Consider the following 20455-nt stretch of genomic DNA (forward strand, 5'->3'; position numbering starts at 1 on the left):
GCCCGCCCCTGGCCACCCGTGGGCAGCACCCCACCCCCCAACCAGGACACAAGCCTCCAACCCCAGGCTCCCTGGACTGCATGCAGGCCTCGGCTGCAGAGGCCTCCCCCTGGGCATCTTTCCCACACCGCCAGGGGCCGCCTGAGACCCGCGTGAGGCGCACAGGAAGAAAAGGTCCTCCAGGAACCATGGTGAAGGGCATCGGACCGCAGGGCCATGGGGCTGGCTCATCACAGGTGTCCCCCTGCAGGCGGGTGCGGTGGGCCCAGGGCGGCCGCAGCGAGGGGCCCCACACGGGGAAGGGAACGTCACAGAAGGAAGAGCCCAGGCGGGCTGCCAGCCGCCTGGGAGACGCCTAGCTACCACGGTCCCCTCCCTCCAACCTGGAAGAAGCAACGTGGAACTGTGTCTGCAGGAGGCTGGCCGTCCAGGGGAGTCAAAGGGACAGGATTTCTTTGACCAAAATGAGTGGCCAGTGCACGGGCGTCTGAGAAGGGGGATCTGACCTGTGCACTGATCTTCTCTAACCAAGGGACCCCCTGAAACACCTGCCAGGAAAGAATGTGCCCTCGGTGAGTCTGAGGCCCATCCGCACCCACACATGTCCGCACTGGCGCGCACCAGGCCAGCCCCCCGGATGGCGCGGCTGGTTTCTCATTTAAAAACACAGATAATGTTTTAAAAAAACGGCGGCCAGAGACAGGCAGGGCAAGTCCCTGTGGCACTCAGCTTCCACCGTCGGAGACTCAGGAACGCAGGCCGGCTAGGTGACGGCACGGTCCCTCGACTCCAAGTAAGACGTGCGAGTCTGCCAAGAAAGCGTCAGCGGGGCGGCAGCAAGCATCCTGGGTGAGGTGTGCGCGCTCTGTGTCAAGAGTGCGAACGTCACCAGGACGCACGCAGCTTCCTCTCTGGCACTGAAATAAGACCGAGACAGAAAATTGGAAAAGGGGAATTTATTTATTAAAGAAAAGTCGTCTGCGAGCTCTTCTACTTAAGTTAGTGCCCTTGACGTTAACACTTTGGATTGAAACATGCCATCTTTCAAATAACAAGTGGACTCTACAAGCAGCGCCTACAGGTCAATTCAAGTAGCGTTTCAAGAGCCCAGAGGGACACTGGAGGGAGGTGACCCCTTCCCGGGGTGACGACCTTGTCTGTAAACACTGTCAGAGGTTAGAGGCACGGCCGAGCGCGCTGCCGCCACAGAGGTTTTTCAGCAGGAAGATCCAAGCACGAGTGTGGCCTGGGTGCCCAACACCCAGGGTGGGGCCCCCTCCGCCCCGCCCTTCTCCCCTCCCCAGCCCAGGGGCACCCCGGGGTCTGCCCGCTCTTCCCAGCCCTCGGCTGGGAAGTAAGAGGCCGCCCTCCCGGGCCCGGCGGCTGGAGCACGCGGCCTACGTGCGGTTCAGGGTCTGGAAGATGCGGGAGATCTGCAGCATGACTGGGCCCGTCTCGGGGTCGTTCATCCACTGGGTGCTGTTCAGCGGGCTCTCCAGCATGTCTTCAAACGCTGCGGGGACACGGCGGGGCTGCCTGAGGGACCGCACCCCACAGACCCGGACATGGGGCTGCAGGAACTAAAGGGGACGTCCTCTACAGCCAGGGGCCCAGAAACCCCTTCTAGCCACCATCCGACAGTGTCTAGTCTGCTGATCAAGAGAGGTGACACAGGGCACTGCTGCTGGCAGGGCAGGGCGGCGTGCCCGCGCGCTCACGGGCACGGCGATTCTGGAAAGCAGTTTGGCACCAGCTACCGGGAATCTTAAAATAGTGACAGCCTGTGACTCAGTAACTCCACTTCCAGCCCTACCCTGACAAAACAGTCAAATGCAGAAAAGACTTACATAAGGATACTGTTGCCAATTTAATAATACCTGACTGGAAAAATCAGAATGTTCAATGTTAAGGAATGACTTAAAAACAACAACTAGCACATTAAAAATGAGCAGTTCTTTGTAATGAAAACTTTGAATTTCTAAACACTTCCATAAAATGTCCGCCCACAAACAGAGGTGCCCCCAGCAAACAGCTCTACAGCCCAGACACACGCCGGCCGACTTGGTGGAGACTCACCAGCAACCGCAGGGCGGACGGTCGCCCTCACGTCTGGGAAGCACGGCTCTATGCCAGACCTTGTCACGTCGGCCCACGTCGAACCATGTCAGTGAAAGTGGTCCCAAGTTTATGGGCTTCACGGGAAGCATTTATTCAAGGCGCTCACAGCTGCTCAGGGCCACAGGGCCTCACCGCAGGGCTCAGCATGAAAGTCTGATTTCATTACGTTTACGACCTGACGCCCCCACCACCACCAAGCCCTCCTGATTAAAATCCTCTGCAAACCAGTTAAAAATATCAGAAAGAGAATCCAGAAAGATGACGTGACATCTGAGAGAACGAAATATAGCGGGTTTAGCAAAAGTAATTCCAGAAGGAGGAGAGAGCTGCACAAAACGATGAAAAAAGCATTAAGTATGAAAATCCAGAGATGAAGATGTATCTGAGGAAGGACTTTCTCCTGCACGTCTCGTGCATTAAAAATGAAAAGTGCGGCATGCGACCAAGGATGCTCCTAATGTATAAAGAGCCGTAAACAAAGCCCTAAGGTCAACAAGGCAGCTGAAACAGGACGGATGGACGGTGCAGAGGGGACAAGTGAACGAACACCAACGGCTGGAGGAAAAACAAAGGAATAGACGGAGCCTCTGGGTCCCTGTGCGAGGGGTGGGGGTGAGCGCGGCACCTCAGCCAGACACAGGCCCCGTCAGCTGTCAAGACGTCACCAAGAGCTTAAACGTCTGTATTCTTTGACCGGGTCATCTGACTTAGAGCTACCTGTCCTTAGGGAACGGGAGCTGCACCCAAAGAGTAGGTGGAGTAGGTTCAAAAGCAACAAAACGAGAAACAATCTAAACGACCAGAAACAGGGGAATAGTATTTGTTAAATAACGTGGCAGATCTATAGACTGAAACACCTGTACCGCTAAAATCTCATTTTTAAAAGAGTAAAAAGTGCACCAAGAGAAAAGGCATCAAATGGGATGAGAAAATAAGCACAATAAAGTTGCCCCGCAGCGTGGCTGCATCTGTTCCAGAGCCCGCGGGACCACCAGGAGGAAACCCGCTGATGAGGGAGAGGTGACTTCCACTTCTTCACGCTTTTCTGCGCTTCTCCAAATGTTCTATAATGACTATTGTACTTCATCTAAAGAGATAAAGGTCATTAAAAATCCTACCGGAAATGTCCTGAGAGAAGTGTGTAGCTGCAGGGGTGCCCACAGGCCGGTGACCTCACAGGCACGTCATTCTCTCCAGGCCAGGACTTGGCGGCTGCAGGAGGCCTGGGACCTGGGGCCTGAGGGGGCAGGACCCTGGGCCAGTGTGTGTCCTGTCCAGGTCACCGACTCAGAGCCTGCAGACTGGGTGGCACTCACTCCGTGTGGTTTGTTTTAGAAATGGGAGAAACACTCAATTTAGCAGATGTAAAACCACACGGTCATCTCAATAGATACGGAAAAAGCATCCAGTGAAAACTGACCACCTCTCCATGATTAAGAACTCTTAGCGTCTAAACTGGAGGGAAAGGGGAACTTCCTTAATCTGACCAATTATGTCTTCAGAAATTAAAAAAAAAAGCCTACAGCAAATCACACACTCAGTGGTCAGGTACTAAAGGAATCGCTTTAGAAAAGGCTTTGGACAGACCCCAGGCAGCATATGTGAATCTCCCGAGGTGGCCGAGGAGCCGGAGGGCGGGAAGATACGCTCTCGGTGTGGAAAGGACTGCCGTGCGCCTGGTACCAAGAACGAAAATAAACTCACGATAAGACACATCACTGAAGTACAGAATTTGGGTACAAAGAGAAAAATTCCCTACTTTATGCCACACACACCTCCAGGTAGATCACAGACTTCAATAAGAAACTTTAAAACTACTAGAAAAAGATAAAGGTGAAGGTCTTCCTGACCTTGGGATCAGAGGGCTTTCTTTAAACATTGACATCATCAATGAAACCGACACGTTCAGCTGCATTAAAATACAGGATATCTGTTCATCAAAGTGATAAATAAAGAAGCCAGAAACCGACGAATGATCTTTGAGATCTAAACGTCTGTTAAAGGATCAGTGCGTGGCAGGCATGAAGAAGTTTCTGAGTGATAAGAAGACGACCCAACAGGGAAAGCAGCCGCACGTCAGGCAGAAGGCCTTTCCCAGCGGAGGCCCTAGAAGAGGCTGGAACTTCTGGGAGGGGCTGGGCCTTAGAGACCAGGGAAATAGCCAAGCACGCAGAAGCACCTGTGCCTCCTGGGCGGCTGCTCTGGGAGGGCCGGCGGCAGGGCTGAGCTGCTGTGGACGGGGACGGGGGTGGGGTGGGGAGGGGGTGGGTGCCCTTTCTGGACAGCAGGCTCAACACACACACACACACACACACACGCCTGGGCCCCGCCAGCCCGGCCCGGGGCACAAGGCCTGCGGAAACCGTCCTGCAACGGGAGCGGCCACGGCAGCGCGCAGGCCAGGAAGCCACGCAGGCACCGCCGGGCAGCAGTGCAGCGCAGTCAGCCACGGTACTGACGCCACCCACGCAATGAAGCACTTTACGGCCCTGCGGAAGGTCGGTCCCAGCAGCTGGCCCAGAACACAAAAGGCGGCAACTGAATGGTCTGAGCGCACAGACACCCGCGGCAACGCGGCCAAGGAAGCAAAGGAGTGGCAAACGCTCGCGTGGTCACCGCAGCAGGGGGCGGGGGGCGCCCCAGGGACCCTAGGCTAAAGTTGAGTGGCAGGAACACGGTTATTAGTTTTATTATTACTCTTCAAAGTTACAAAAATTATGTATGCTTTTGAATGTGTATTATATCTCACAGTCAAAACAAATGCCAAAGAAACCCTTACAAAGAGTAAGAGCTACAATCAACCAGCAGCCCCTCACACACGGCCCTAAGCTGCTGGGTGCTGGCTACACTCTCCCAGACTAGATAACCCACTTTAACTGGTTCTTCACACCTTGAATGGAGTCACCGCACAAGAGGCTGTCACGCCACGAGCACGACCTGATTTCCGGGCCCTACGGTGACTCAGGCTGCAGCTGCCCGGGACCCTGCAGGGGCAGCTGCTGGGGCGTGGCGGCTGTGGTATCGTCCGGCGACATCTGTGTGGCAGGCAGGTCCCGCCCCTGCACAAGCAGAAAGAAGGCACACACCTAGTAAGGTTTTAGGGTTGGTCAGGCCCAGCTGCACCACGGGGTTATCCAGGATGGCCTGAAACAGAGGGCTGTCGGGGTCGATGCCCTTGTCCAGCTCCTCAGGAGAGGGCCTGCGGTCTCCCAGCAGCCACTCGCACTGCGAACACAAGAGCAACAGCTGTTAGCGCCCTCCAGACCCCATCAACCCAAACACTGCAGCCAGGGCTCCTGGTCAGCTCCCAGGGCTGCCCTGACCGGCAGGGGCCTTGACAGAAAAGCCAGCCCAGCCCAGACTCAGCTGCTACACACGTCAGGACGGGCCGCACACAGGAAGCACCAGCCTGGCTTTGCTGGCAGATCCTGGCACCGCAGTGCAACGTAACGGCTGCAGCTTCTCCAGGCCCTGAACCGGGCGCCAGCTTCACCCGCCCGAGCGTTGGGAGAAGAGGTTAAGACATGCACCGCACACCCGGGCTCTGTCGCGGGAAGCGGCGCTGGGCGTGAGCGAGCGCCCCTCGGCTCATCCGTGAGTGAGGAACGGCTAAAGCACAGGCCCACCTCGCCTCCCTGGTTCCTGTGGGCCAGACTGGCTCTATTCCCTCAAGTGCACCAAGTTGTCGCCCCCAGCCCCTCCCCAGGCAGCTCTCCATCGGCTGCGGGCGCGTGTGCACAGGGTGTAACACAGTCACCCCCAGGACATGTACGTTTTTCTGAAAGGCAAAGCCCAGAATTTTCTCAATATTTAAAAACTTGCATACTGTTTGAACCATCTACCCATTGTTTCACTTCAAAAGCAAAGTAACGGACTGCACGGGAAGGTGACCCAACACACAGCGCTCAGGACACACGCGGTGCCCCGGGCGCGGCCTGTACTCACGGCGGCGCTCTGCTGGTTGTTGCTCACTCTGAGGGCGTCTATCACTTCCTTTTCATCGAATCCCATCTCCATCAGGGAAACGACGGCCTAGAGGAGAAGCCGCAGGCCTCAGTGCCGTGCTCACGGGGGCCCCGGCAGCAAGGCTGTGGGGTTGAGCCACGTCTCACGAGCAGCACCTTGGCAGGGGATGTCTTAAAGCAACACCGTGGGGTTTTCTCTCTCAAGACGCTGTTTCCCTACAGCTCTGCTGAAACACTTCTTGGTTTTCTGAACGACAGAGGGACGGAGCCGGGAGGTGGAAGGCGCACCTGCTCTTGGCCAGAGGCTCGCCTTCCCACCCCAGGTCCTTCTAGGTGTGTCCCCGTGACTGTCTGGGTAGACCTGTCCTCACAACCTCACGCACCCTATTCCAGAGGGCTCGTCATCCAGGACGAGCGTGTCAGAGAAAGCTCACATCAGCAGTGCCCATTTGAGCGGAGACAAGAATGTCAGTGATTTGTGACACACTTTATCTTTAAAAAGAAAAATGAAACTAAAATTAATTCTGAACGTGTTTAGCAAAATTTAAGCTGCAAGTTCAACACGTGCTGCCTTTTGGAGGGAACACCTTTCGGACAAAAGTCACATAACGACACATTCCTTCACTTTATCCTTGACTTATTCTACAACCTTTGAAAGGCTCAACTCTGCCCAAAAAGGTAAAGCCTCCATCAAAGTTTCAAAGGATTCTCTTAATTCCTGGAAGGTCGGACCGTGCCCTTTAAGGTCCTGACGTCATCTTCCCCCAGCTGTCGCACGGATGTCGGCTGGCCTCACGCCGCCGGCCCCAGCCACCATGTGGATGCTCGCGCGGCCCCGGCACTCTCTGGCCTCGTGGACACCACCCCGTGCACTGTGCAGTCAGTCTGCACTGTTTCAAAGAGAGCCCAGCAGAAGCAGCAGCAGCGGGCTGGTCGGGAGGGGCGCTCAGCTGGAGCAAGCGGCGTGCAGTGAGCTCTTCACAGTCAGTGCTTTCTGCTTAGGATCCACTTCCTCTGCCTGCCGGGGCCACTTCCTGTCTCCAGGGCCCCGTGAGCAATCGCTGGGCGCAGGGCCCACCACGCGGTAGCATTTTGATATCAAGGTCACATAAAATCGCCCGGAATCTACCCTGAAACCCAAGGATAGGACAGCCTTTGCCACTGGTTTCAATAAAAACCATCCTCTCTCCAGACTTCTGTCTCAGCCCAGGAAATGATGCCCCAGGACATCTGGGGGTGATTCCAGATGCTCCGCCCGCCTGTCTTCCCAGCACTGGGAGAGGGAACCTGCGCCCACAGGCCCTGCACGGTCACTGTCCTGCCTACAGCTGGGGGGGTGCTGGGGGGGCTGTTAGGAGCAGGGGGTGCAAGGCAGCAAAACGTCTGTTTGGGTCTCAAGTCCAAGCCCTGCTGTCCGATCCAGTCTCCCCAGGATCTAAACTAACGTCTGGATCCTTACCGGCCCATCCCCCTGACTGGTACAGGATCAAAGGCCCTATAGTCCCTCAAGCCTCGACACCCTTTTGGGAAAATGAGCATGTTAAGACGGTCAAGAACGACACCCGGAGGAGGAAAGGCCTTTAAGTCGGTGACCAAGACCGTGAACTACCCGGCAGCAGCCCTGACGAGGCCCACGCAGGACCTCCACGGGAGAAAGCGTGGAGCCCGACAGCACAAGGACCCACCCACGGAGAGGCTGCCCTTCCCGAACAGGGGCCCAAGTGCCAGACCTGGGCTGGGTTCCCCAAAAGACTAAGCCAACGAGATACACTTCCTTCAGGACCGGGAAACTCGGGACTAAAGTCACACAGGTACTTCTGAACACATAGCAGAACTCAAAAAGGGAAAATCCCGAAGAACCAGAAACAAAGGAACAAGAAACTAGCCTCCCAGACGGTGTGCCCTGGGGGGATGGCGGGCACAGGTCTCATCGGTGCAGGGCTGGGGCCTAACATCACACACAGGACACCGACCTCGGGTCCATGCAAGGCAGGGGGCTGGAGCTTCAAACCAGGACCCTGAGCAGGGTCTGCATCCCCAGAGAGAGGGGCAGGGGAAGACCCACACCCCAGCGCCTTGGGTCACACTCCGCGTGGCCCAGGAGCCCTGCCAGATGGTTAGCACGAAAGCTGGCCCCTGGCTCGGGGTCCCGCTCAACCCCGCAGAAGCAAACTCTGAATCAACCACAGAGGGCACCCCACGGCCCGGCCACTGGGGAGTCCCACGGAAACACAAGCCCACAGGTGAGCCCACGATGAGGCATCACACCCTGAGAAAACCAGGCCACAGGCAGAATCAGGAGGACACGAAGAATCGGAGCCCTAACACCTGGAGCAGACAGAGCTATGATCTGAAAAAAACAGAACATCCTCGAAATATGAGAAACAGCCAAGAAGGTTCAATTAAAATTACACCTAATGACAGAAGAGACAGTGACAGAGAACAGGGCGACGCGAAAGCATCAAACACGAAGTGACGGTGAAGAGGAGGCCGTACAGATGCACATAAGGGCAGCTGGCCAAGTACAGCCAGAGGCACCGGGACCCCGGGACCCTGAACCCCACAGACGCCGGGTTACCTGGTGGCCGGCAGCCTGACCAGCCTCCCCGCTCAAAAGACGGTCCCCGAGGTGGGCGGGTGACCCTCCAGTCTCTGGGCAGCACCCCGGACCAACCCCTCGGCACGAGGACACTTATAATACGGACAGGACCCAATCGCGAGTTTTTCACAAGATGCCAGGTGTGTGGACTAACTGTTCGGAGGAAAACACAGCCACCTGGATGCCAGTGAGGAAAACTTCAAGCTGAACCCGGGGACTCAAGGGGCCCCAGGCCTGTCTGCAGACTCCTCCCCCTGCCTCGCTTCCTACAGGGCCGGCGGCTCAGCCTGAGGTCGCCAACGTGGCGGCAGCTTCCTCTGCATGACGCGGCCTCGGGAGCCTGACCAGCACCTCTACCTGCCCGACCCAGGCCCGTCAACACGTACCCGGGCGTCTGCGCGGAACTCCCTTTTCCTCCGGATCTTCTTGAAGATCTCCGTCAGCTCGTCTCTGTCCTCCTCACCCTCCGCACTGGTCCCGGCGGCAGCGGCGGGGGCGGCCTCGGCGCCCGCCTCTCCCTGCAAGGCCGGGCCTGGAAGCGGCGTGTCTATGGTGGGGTCTTCTGCGTGCTCGATTAGCCACTCCATGGCCTGGGGCACCGACATGCTGCAAGGTAAGACGGGCTCTGTGCAGCACCCCCAGGCCAGGGAACCAGGGCCTTTGTTTCCCCAAGAAAAGCCTCTCGGACTTCATGGCTTCCCTACCACGAGCTGCCGACCCCTGTAATGAGGATCTGGCATGTCTGGAGCTCTGGCCCTGCCCCAAACTGCCCTGAGGCCCCGGCCAGAACACGGAAACCCACGGGCAAAGTAAAGGAAACCAAACCCGGGAGGTACACCCGAGAGTTTGGGTCCAAAGCAAAGAAGAACACAGCCCACTGACCACCCGTCAGTTACAGACGCTTTATTTCAGATGTGAACATAAACGAAGAGCAAGTAACTAGAAACAGGACTACAGGGGACTGTTGTGGACACCACCACATAAACTTCTGCAGTTGACCACGGCCCTGCTGTGAGCAGGATTCGATGTGAGTTACCATAAAACAACAGCCCAGTGAAATGCACAGAACCATCATCATACATTGCGTTCCCAGTACGTGAGTCGATTTCCAACGCCCTGGAACACCTGGAGATGCCCAGTCACGTTACTTCCGGGACATGCATTTCAGGTCCTCTTTAAACACTCACACGTACTGGAAACAATTCAATCAAAGGGTTTGGGTCCCACGGGGGACCCCACAAGACCAAGCCTGCCGTGTGTGGCGAGGGAGCACGTACTGGTTTAGCCGCAGGGCCTTCACGGCTCTGCTCTCGGGAAAGCCCATCTCTGTCAGCTGCCGCAGGGCCGCCTCGTCCACACGGCCGTCCTCGTCCTCGTCCAGCATGGCTGCGGGCAAGACACGGCACTGTGAGGGCCTCAGGCAGCGCCCGGCCGCGCGAGGGGTGCTCGCCCGAGCCCCTTGGGGGACCGCCACAGTGTCTGAGCACCAGGCGTTTGCGGCAAGTCTCTCACAGCTCAGAAAAGCCGCAAGGGGACCATCGGCTGTCGCCTGCGTCAACACGGGACGGCGGGGAGAGCACTTCACCAAGCCTCCACCCACTGGCCCTTTCCAGGTGCAGGGAACGGCCAAGGGTGAGCGTCCACCCTGGGGCTCGCTCCTACCGTTTGCTTTCTTAAATAATTCCACCGCGTCCGGGTTCAGCGCCAGCAACTTCTGTGCCACCTCGATGAGAGACACCAAGATCTTCCGGAGCTCCGTCTGGAACTGCAGAGAGAGGAAAAGATGCCCAACACAGCTACTTGGATCTGAGATGACGTGCCCTGTCCTAAAATTCCAGACCTGTGAGTCACACGATGTCCAGATAACTGAGGACAACAGGAGCAGAGTGTCTCAGGAGGGCGCGAAGGAGAGGCTCCGGCTGGTACAGAGTGACACGGCCTCCCGCCGGTGACACAGACACACCAACACCTGGTGATGTCACTCAGCCCTCCAGCCCACGAGGAAGGCGTCTGGCCCACTGGTCACTAGGTGAGCTGAGAGCCCTCCTTTGGCTTCACCGAAGAAAAGTGACTGATTCCACGGGCTCCACAGACACAGGTCTCTAATTTTCACCTGCGGCCGATTCATCTTCTCAAAACGCGGGGCTGCTGGGACTGGCGTCAGAACCGCCCCCCGCCAGCTCCCTCCCCCAACCCCCGTAAGTGTCGGCCATCGCGAGACACACACACACACACAGGCTGGGAAGAGACAGGTGTGCCCGGGTTCCAATGCCCTGATCAACGAGGAGCTCTCTGGAAGAGACCCCGGAGAGGCGTGTTCCTGAAGCGAACCAGCGTGAGGCAGAGACGTCCGACTGGCCCTCGGTCCCGGGGGCGGCCGCCCCGCTCCTGCCCGGCCCTCCCTCCGGAGCACTGGAAACACCCAGCCTTGCTAACGCAGAACTTTCCGACCCAAGATAAACAAGAGTCAGATTTCCCTCTGGAAGCTTTTTACCAAACTCAGGACAAAACTAACATTTTTTCCCATAGTATCTATCCTTCCAGTCCTGCCTTTCAACGTCTTTTCAAACTTTTTATTTTGAATTAACTTGTTTACAAGAAGCTCCAAAACAGTGCACAGAGCTCCTGTGTCCCCTTCGCCCAGCTCCCCAGGGGCTTCCGGGAACTCCCGCAGCCCCACGCGGCGGCAAAGGCTCCCAGGCGGTGGCCGCAGGCCCTGCGGGCACTCACGTCTCTCACGTTGGTCTGCACCACGGCCCGGTCCATGTCGTAGGAGGGCAGGTTGGCGGTGGCTCGGAAGATAGCATCTCTATCCGGGGCTTTCTGCTCTTGTTTTTTCTAACACAGAAAAGTAATTGGAAAGTCGGAAATGAGTAAAGAGCAGCAAAAGGCCAGATCATGTTTGCTGAGTAAAGAGCTCTAACCAGGGAAAGCACGAGTGTCCTTGGGAGCTGGAGCCATATACCCCTTGATGAGCAGGGAGGCTTCTGGAGAGTTCTGTGCACGGCCTCAGGGACACACAGGGGACACAATCGCGGCCTGCTGGCGCTGGAGCGTGGCCGTGCGGGACACAGGGAAGACAGACAGTGTCTCCTGTGGCCACAGAATGACCATCACATGGGAGTGACGGCCGGGCAGGTGATTGCAGAGGACCACGCAGACTGGCCGAAAACACGCACTCACCTTTGCTCCTTCTGGAAGCCCTGCATGCGATGACGAAGGAACAGAGATGGCAGAAACAAAAAGAACAAAGGAACTATAACTGGGAGAGACAGCACCGAATTCTCAGAGGACGGCAAACAGCTGGAAGGACAGCTGGAAGGATGAGGCCGAGTGCGGGGAGGACGGCCGGCCGAGCCTGGGGCCCGAGGGCCACGCCGGAGGGGGCGGGGCAGGGAGGGGAGCGAGCCGCTGGAGCCGAGAAGCCCAAGCCAAGGAGCCAAGGAGCAGGGGCGCTGTCCTAGCCCCACGCCGCTCGGCTCCCGGGACGCTGGGCAGGAGGGGCGGCCACGACCCGCCAGGCACAGAGCAGCCTCCCAGGGCCTCTGACGGGGACGTGAGGAAAGCCTGCGACGTGAACGACAGAGACCGAAACAGAAGCAGGAAAAGTAAGAGAGGGTGAAGGAAGGAGAGGAGCTTGAAAAGAGAGAGCCCTGTAACACGGCCCTCGGAGGGCCAGGAGCACAACAGGACGCCGCGACGGGTAACCTGAGAACAGGCGTCTAGCTGGGAAATTTAAACATCTCTCAGAAAGCAGGTCCGACAGCCAACAGGAGGTCCAGAAAGAGGAAAGACAAAACGCGGGGGGGAAATCGACCAAAACAATCCAGAAAACTTCCAGAAACTCCAGCTTCCATGTGCCAGGCACAGCAAATGGGGAAAGACGTGTATCAAAGTGAGCCGTGAAATTCCAGATGGAATCAGGGAGGAGGAAACAGACCATGCAGAGGAAAGAAGAGTAGAGCTGACCGGCTCCCGCCTGCCACACAGACACCCTGGAGACAGGGCCAAGACCTCCATCGCGCACGCAGCTGGCGCTCGCTCAGCAGCCACCGAACGCTGGACGCAGGGCCTCCAGACCTCCTGCCCTTCCTTGAGGCTGGAGGGGGTCTGGTCCCAGCGAGCCAAGAATAAGTCAAGAGCAAGATGCTCAGCCCCACGACAGGCACGAGGCGGAGACGGCTCCAAGACACCCCACAGCCCTGCCCCTGGCAATCACGGTTGCACGACCCTGGGTCTGTGGCGGGTGGATTTCACTCTGGAGTTAGGTCACATCACACAGCACGGCGACCTGAAGGACGTGACCCTCGGTGGGCCTGACCTAATCAGGCGAGCCCTGAATCAGGACGGGGCTAACTCTGGCCATCAAGTTTCAGAGCAAGAGGGATCCAACGCGTGAGACCTCCCGCGGCTGGCTCTGAAGACACCCTCCAGGAGCCGAGGGTGGCGCCGGCTCACAGCCAGCAGGAAAACAGGGCCCCAGCCCTCCAAACCACAAGAACTGGATTCCGCCAAACCCCTGAAAGAGCTGGAAGCAGAGCCTCCACAGAGCCTCCAGAGAGGGAAGCAGACCTGACAGCAACTCCCAAGCTCAGGGCCCAGCTGAGCCCACCCACCATGGACCCAGTGAGCAGTGCACCACCCGGGGCTGCTCCGAGCTGGCAGGCCTGCGGTCAGGGAACATGCAGACACGGGGGATGCAGGAGGACCCGCACAGAGGAAGGCAGGCCAGCCCGGGCTGCACAACTCATGCGGGTGGACGGACGGAAGGATCTGAGGGGCATCTTCCAGGAGGTGGGAGCGGCAGATGGCCTCACACTTGTGACCCTGTTTTCAGAGGGGTTTATCAATTTTGGTGCAGAATCTGAAATACCAGTGATAAGCCTACAGAGAACAAACAAAACAAGGAAGCAATTACTGACTCCAGGAAAAACAAAATTCTACGTAAAGAAAGGACAGCTAACCTTAGCAAACTGCTCACTCCAGAAGGCAACACTTACATAATAGTAACAACAACGGGGACTCTGAATCTTTGACCAACGTTATGATCTGACACTCGTGGCAAGAGCTAGGGGGGAGGCTGGGGGAGGGGCTCCCCAGACCACCGAGAAGCAGCCAACAGTGTCTAAAGTTGAGAATCCAAGAAATAACAATAAGACGTGTTGTTTAGAAATCAGAAAGAGAATCACAGTGGAAAAGAATTACAAGTGGTTGCCTTTCGAGTGCGTGACTCAGGACGGATAGGAGGTTACTGACTTTTATTAGAACATCTGTAGTATTATTTGACGTTCTAAATACACGTGCTACTTTGACTTTAAAAATTAATAATTCACAAAAACGGACATTAACATTTTACAATATTACATTTTACAAATACGCACAGAAAAAACGGTGAGGGCCACAGCCCTGCAAGTTACCCAGAGCCGTGGGGGTGATGGGAACCCGCTGTTCACAGTCACCAAGGTTCACATTGTTGCCAACGACCAAAATGGTAACCCGAGAACTGGATCCACCCAGCAGTTCTGGGAAACAGGGCTGACTCAGGGGCAGGCCCCGACGGAGTGGGCAGCCGTGCCCGCAGCCTGCCATGCCGAGGCAGGTGTGGCTGCAGATAAGAAGGGCCTCCTCCCGGCTGCCTGTCCCAAAGGAGACCCAAAATAGCTCGTTCCGCCACCAGGCCCGGGGCCCGGCCCAGAGTCTGGCCTGCTTTCTCTGGGGTGAATGCTCCTGGGCGTTTTGAAGCGTAAGTAAGAAACTCTACCCCTGGAGCCAAGGAAAGATGGGCGTTCATGTGGCTGCCCCCCAGCACGGCACTGCTCTGTCCCGGGTATCTGGCCTCAGAGCAGAAAAAGGCCTGTTGACAGAGTAAATCTTCCACGTACAGATGAGCCTCCTAAACCAGGCTTTCTGAAGAGCGAGCTTCCAGGGCGGCCACTACACAGGTAACGAGCGGCACAGTCTCCCCAGGCCGCCTGCATCAGAGGGAAGACTCAGCCGAATGGCAACTCTAAGGACTGACTCCGCGACGGCCGGTGCTCCCAGGAGCCTTCACTGCCGCCCCTGCACCTGTATTCCTTGCTTTGTGGGTGGTCTTTAGCGACTTCCTAACTTTCTTCTGTCAGGACTTGCTTGAGGAGAGGAGGGACGGGAGCTCAAGATTAAACCCGACCCCGAGAACGTGCCGCAATCTCCTCTCTGCAGCCCCCAAAGCAGAGCCGGTCATCAGACCAGCCACCAGGAAAGGCGTCGGTCAACTGGCCAACCGGCCACAACAGAAAACCCCATGACCGTGCCTCCTGTGACCACGGGACCGGCAGGGTCCACAGACAACCAGCGTACAGATGTTTCTTTTCACGTCTTCAATGTGGGAGACCTCCCCTCACATCGATATCCACTTCCCAACTCTGAAACTCACCTTTTCTTCTGCTGAGACATCAGCCATCTTGGGGAGCGGGGCTGGAGCACGCTTTTTGATCAGCAATAAGACATCTGGGAAAAAAGTGCGCCGTGCTGGTTATTATCTCACATCCATAAAAGTGGCATAAAGGGTGCCAGGTGACCCAAGGACCGAAAAGCAGGGGTCCCCTCTGGGCCCCTCTTCCACGGAGCGTCCACACAAGCCGCAGCCTCCCTTCGGCTCCCACGTCCGCCAGCCCTGCTCACCTACAGGCTCAGGCCTGGCAAGAACCTGGCTGAGGGTCACCAGAGGGGCCCGGCATTCTCGTTTTAAGGGCTTTTCTGTTTTGAAAGTCTGTGAGGTCGGAGCATCTAGTCTCACCCTCAGAGCTAAGCACCTGGGGTGTGGTGAGGCCACAGTCCACAATGTGGTCAGCGCCCAGCTGGCTCTGGGCTTGCCAACCAGACGCTAGGGAGGTCTGCAAACGATATTCCAGTATTTCCAGAACAGATTACTTAAGGGAATCCCACAATTAAAATCGTGCTTGCCTCCACACACAAACCTCTGAGTGAATAAATGGATGTGTGTACGTTAGAGCATCTTCCTAGATGTCTGAAACGACTGCCACAGCTGTACTTTCCAGCCCCCAAAATAAAGCCTGCAGCAGCTCTGGGGACCTTGGTTTTGCTTGGAAACAGAATTAATAACAAAGTTCAATTTGGTTTCTCAGACGCGCGCTGCTCGTGCAGCCTCAGGGTCTGCTGTTTTCTTCCAGGGCGCACACTTGTCTCAATAAAGAAAATGAAACCGTGTCACCGACGCGTCTCCCTGCTCAGCCCCACTCGGGACGTCCTCGCTGAGGGTGCCACACCCTTGCCCACTCCCGGCCCGCGAGGCGCCCTTACCTTCATCCTGGACGTTCTCCTCCAGGAGGGTCTTGGTGTCACTCAGCACCCTCTCCGAAGCGGCGTGTATTAATTTGTGATGGGTCACACTCTTGGGGTCTTCTAAGCTCCCATGAGCGCACTGGAAGAAAAAAACATAGACACTGTTTCAAGACAGCAGATCAATTAATCATGATAGTAATAACACAGGACCTGCCTGACACCCGAAGCCGCACCAAGAATTTACTGGTTTTCTTACTAGCTAAGAAATTAAAGCAGAGATGAAACCAGAGAATCCCTGGCAACGGTGGAAGCCAAAGGAAACGCCACAGCACCTGGTCCCCGAGGCCAGCACTCGGCCACCGACCCGCCAAGTGCTCGCAAACAGGCTCACGGCTCTGACACAGAATGCCCTGTTGGCCATTAGTGGCTACCCGAATTGCTTCCTTAGTCTAGAAATATCTGGAGAGTGATTTAAAAGTGAAAATAGCAGCGCCGTCGTTTCCCAAGAACCTAAAGATTTAAGTATGATTTGTGCACTTGTTTCCCTCCTTCCAAGGTAAACGAGAGGGAGCTGAGAGAGACACACAGCAGAGAGAGGAGGCCGGTCCACGGGGGCAAGAAATAGGGGCCTGAACACTTAGACACCCACAAAACCCCGAGGAGGCACGACTAGCTTCGGCTCGGCCCCCAGCTCACCAAGCGACGGCCACAGAGACCCTAAAGCAAGCTACAGATGTGGCTGGCGGGGCCCCTCCTGGGAGCCCGAAGGGGCTCACCTGGTACGTGGTTGTGTCCCACTGATCAGCGGCCCACAAACTCCAGAACACACATTGAGGGAGTGATGCTGAAGTCCATGCTGGAGGGAGGCTGCTGTGACGCTGGGGACATGCCCACCCCAGGGTCCCAGTGCCAGGGTCCTCACAGCCTTCCTCAGTTAAGCGGGGCTGCCTCAGCACCTCTCTCTGTCACCAAAGGTACCCTGCACACGTCACTGCTCACCCAAAGAGAGGAGCTAAGCCTGTACTTCACCTCTCAACAATGGCGTTTTAAGAGCAACTGGAGTTTTCAGCAATCTAACACTGGAAACAGGAAAAGCGGATCGTAAGGGCTTCAGGGCAGTCACAGATGCACACAAAACTGGGGCCGGGGGGGGGGGGGGGGGGGGACAAAAGTGGAATCCAGCCAATAGTAGGACACACTCTGACCATTTATGACAGAGAACACCCCCCGCCCTGGAATCTCACAATGGCTCTGCTCCCAGAAGTACTGGGTGTGCTGCTTCTAATTCTAAAATTTGCAGGCTAGCTGATTTGCCAAGTTCATAATACAGTCTATGAAACACAGTTTTCCAAAATAATCCTCGTGCTGGTTCCTGAAAAAAGCTGTAGTCTGCAGCGCGTCGACAGGCGCCAGGAACAAAACGTAAGCGTGAGTCACCCATACTATGCACGATTACTTCACTCTTTGTTCTCAGCAGAAGCAAGGGAGCAAGCTGGGCTGCTGAGAGCAAAAGAGCCCCAGCAGAGCCCGTCGCTGGAGGGGGAGGCTCTGACACCCACCCAGTGAAGCGCTTCCTCCCCAGAAGAGCGGAGACTAGTTTCTCTTACCCTCGATGTCACGGGTCATTTGAAGATACACCTTCACGGGATCTAAGAAATGTTAACAGCCGTACTAGCAGGTTACATACTGGCCATTTCATGCAGGTTTACCACACCAAAAACACCTACCACATCACAGATGTAACTCTCTTAAAATCATGAACCTCCTGTTACACAAGATGGTTTACTTTGCCCCTTTCTCCAAGCTTGGGCTAGAGACCACCATGGTGGTCCCAATCTATATAATACCAAGAAGGGAAAGGCTACAATAACAATCCATTTCTGTAAGAGTTATGATAATAAACCTTCAATAATAAAGCAACTTTATTAATTAAAAATATATACATGATAAAAATGTATAAAAAATAATAAAACTCCCAGGAGTACTGTGGGGGGAAGAAACGCACAGTGTCCTCTCAAGGTAGAGGGGAAGGAGGAAAGAAAAAACAAGGCAGCAAGGGAAAACCGGGAAGGAGGGACAGAAGCGAAGCAGCGACACCACTCAGGGACTGGTTTCCAGGGTGACATTCAAGTCCACAACTTGAGAACTCTCTTTCCTAACTGAAGCCTGCTGATTGGCTCACGGGGCAGCGAACGCTGCCCGCAGAATGGGATGGGCACGGAGGTGGGAGTACTTTCTGACAGCTCGGCTCTGAGTCCCATAATTTATGTCGGCTCTTTGGTTGTGAAACTCCCCTGCTGCTTGGGTCTCTGTACCTGGAGAGATTGCAGAGTGGATAAAATTTCAGGTCAAAGCAGGGTAATGCCAGAAAACATCCCAAATGATACATCCCAACAGCAACGGGAATAACCAGTATCGGGAACATAATAATTAGCACCACGTGGAGACTGGCTGTCTCATTAACCCTGAGTGTGCTCCTGAAACCCCTCGGCAAGTGTCCGTGAATCAGAGCTCTCCCTTCGTTCCCCTCCATAAATCAACGTCAGGACAGTTACGCCAATCCTTTACCATCAGTGAGTTTAACTTGGCGCCACACCGATGTACCCACTCACTTCTCCTGGCCTGACTTGGCAAGTGACATGCCACGGCCACGCGCTTCTGGACGGACAATCTACTTCCGTTTACAGGCATGCCTCGTTTTATTGTGCCTTGCTTTACTTCGCTTCACAGATACTGTGTTTTCTACAAACTAAAGGTTTGTGGCAACCTTGTGTTGAACAAGTCTACTGGTGCCATTTTTCCCAAGGCATTATTTTTTAATTAAGGTATGTGCGTTGCTTTTTTAGACATAATGCTATTGCACACATAATGGTCTATAGTGTAAACATAACTTTTATATGCACTGGGAAATCAAAAAATTCGTGCAATTCGCTTTATCGTGCTAGTCGCTTTGTTGTGGTGGTCTGGAACTGAACCCGCAGTATCTCAGCAATGTGCTGGTATTAATCCACACGTTTGTTATGGGCCCACCAAGAGTCTGGCCCTGGGTGTGTGAATACAAATCCAGCCCTCAAGAGGCTTCCGTCCTGAGTGGGTGAGACACAGCGTCTCAGGGGGGTTTTTAAAAAATGTACTGGACAAGCAACGAGCCTGGCTCTAAGAACCTGCGTGCTCATGGGGCTCCCAGCCTTGCAGCTTACTGCTGTCGTGGTGGTTTTCTAGATGGTGAAATCACCTGACTGGCTCAGAAGTGAAAGAAGAAAGCAGCCAAGTGTGTGAGCCTGGATCCCCCTCCCCCATGATCTGAGACTGAGACCGTTATTCACGTCCAGCGTGTTCCAGAAGGGGACTGCCAACCAGAACGCTCCCTGGCCTGTCGTCTGACAGTTACAGAACACCTCCACAGAACCATACTCCCAAGAGGGACCCAAGAGTATTTTATAGGCAGTCACTAGAGCAGTAACTGCACGTTTATTCTTGGAGACCACACTAATAGACACATCACTTCTCGCATGGAATGTACACTAAGAGGCTGTGGCCTCTTTGTCCTAAATTCCGACATGGAGACACTAGACGGTGCAAAGGATCGAGTTTCCTTAGGCAGCCAGTTAGATAGATGTCTTGGCCTGCCATACGGAGTCGAGAAGCTTACAGAGGTGAAGCCAAGAACTAGTTCCAAAAACTAGCAACCTAAGGAACTGGACAAGGAATATCTCGTGGGAACAAACTTTAGAAAGTGGCCCTCTCGGCGAGAAGCCCCTTCTCCCGGACCTACCCACGCAATCGCTGTAAAGGCCGCCGGGAAGCAGGGGCGCAGGGACGAGTCCTGCGGCCTCACTGTTTTAAGTGACTCCAGCTACGGGGCACCAGTGGCCAGGGCCAGGCCCCGGCCCCCATGCCAGCCCCGGGAAGCAGCTCCAAGCAGCCGGCTCCGCAGGTCAGGAGAAGGCGCCTCTCCCGTGGGTCCCTACTTCCTCGGGCACTAATTCCCAGCTCCGGGAACCGCACCGCGGCAGCCAGCGCGGATGCTGGAAACGCTAGAGGCCTCGCTCCGTCGGCGACTTCGCCTCTCCCAGCCTGCGCTCCCGACGCGCCCCGCCGCCCGGGCTGTCGTCGGAGTTAAACCAGAGGAGAGAGGCTAAAGCGTCCAGCCTGAGACCCGGCTCGCGGAGGCGCGTGCAGAGGGTGTCGGGGGCGGCCGGGAAAAGGGGCGGAGGGAGGGGGAGGCCTGGAGCCGCGGCCGGCCTTACGTGCTTAAGGCAGCGCTCCTTGAGCTTCTCCACCGAGGTGTCCTCGGTCGCCTCCTCCAGCCACTCGGCGCCGTCGGACGCGCAGACGTGCAGCCGCAGAACCTTGCCCGCGAAGATCTTCTCCTCCTGCACGAACATCGCGCCGCCGTCGCCGCCGCCGGGGCCTGCGCCCGCGGCCCGGACCCTGAAGGTCACCGGGGCGGGCCGGGGGCGGGGCCAGGCCGCCCGCGCGCTCCCTC

The 20455-nt window shown here is 56.1% G+C and overlaps 1 protein-coding gene across 5 annotated transcripts; it reads right to left on the minus strand.

The window, feature by feature from the left end:
• Window positions 1–941: 941 nt before the first annotated feature.
• UBAC1 (UBA domain containing 1) lies at window positions 942–20439 on the minus strand. Of its 5 annotated transcripts, none has more exons than XM_029203290.1 (10): window positions 20217–20439; window positions 15985–16105; window positions 15098–15171; window positions 11413–11520; window positions 10345–10447; window positions 9960–10068; window positions 9069–9288; window positions 6064–6150; window positions 5205–5343; window positions 942–1513 (listed from the first exon to the last, which is right to left on the minus strand). In XM_029203290.1, the coding sequence occupies exons 1-10, from the start codon at window positions 20352–20354 to the stop codon at window positions 1398–1400; spliced, it is 1215 nt and encodes a 404-aa protein (XP_029059123.1). In that variant the 5' UTR covers window positions 20355–20439; the 3' UTR covers window positions 942–1397. The 5 variants fall into 5 exon arrangements, 3 of the variants coding, with proteins under 3 accessions (XP_029059123.1, XP_029059124.1, XP_029059122.1); XR_003790828.1 differs by lacking the exon at window positions 5205–5343 and adding an exon at window positions 5009–5177 and having other exon boundaries at window positions 956–1513; window positions 20217–20430; XR_003790827.1 differs by having other exon boundaries at window positions 956–1513; window positions 5009–5343; window positions 20217–20430.
• Between the last annotated feature and the right edge of the window lie 16 nt (window positions 20440–20455).

Source organism: Monodon monoceros, unplaced genomic scaffold, assembly GCF_005190385.1.
Source record: "Monodon monoceros isolate NGI ecotype Baffin Bay Population unplaced genomic scaffold, NGI_Narwhal_1 Super_Scaffold_5, whole genome shotgun sequence".
In the NCBI taxonomy this organism is placed as follows: domain Eukaryota; kingdom Metazoa; phylum Chordata; class Mammalia; order Artiodactyla; family Monodontidae; genus Monodon; species Monodon monoceros.

Excerpts from the sequence above, each read along its gene's own strand:
- UBAC1 (XM_029203289.1), bottom strand. The coding sequence starts at position 20,354 with ATGTTCGTGCAGGAGGAGAAGATCTTCGCGGGCAAGGTTCTGCGGCTG. Across the intron at positions 11,521-15,097 it reads ATGTCTCAGCAGAAGAAAAG|AAAAAACAAGAGCAGAAAGC; the intron begins GTGAGTTTCAGA and ends TTTCTGTGTTAG. Across the intron at positions 9,289-9,959 it reads AAGGCCCTGCGGCTAAACCA|CATGTCGGTGCCCCAGGCCA; the intron begins GTACGTGCTCCC and ends CTTACCTTGCAG.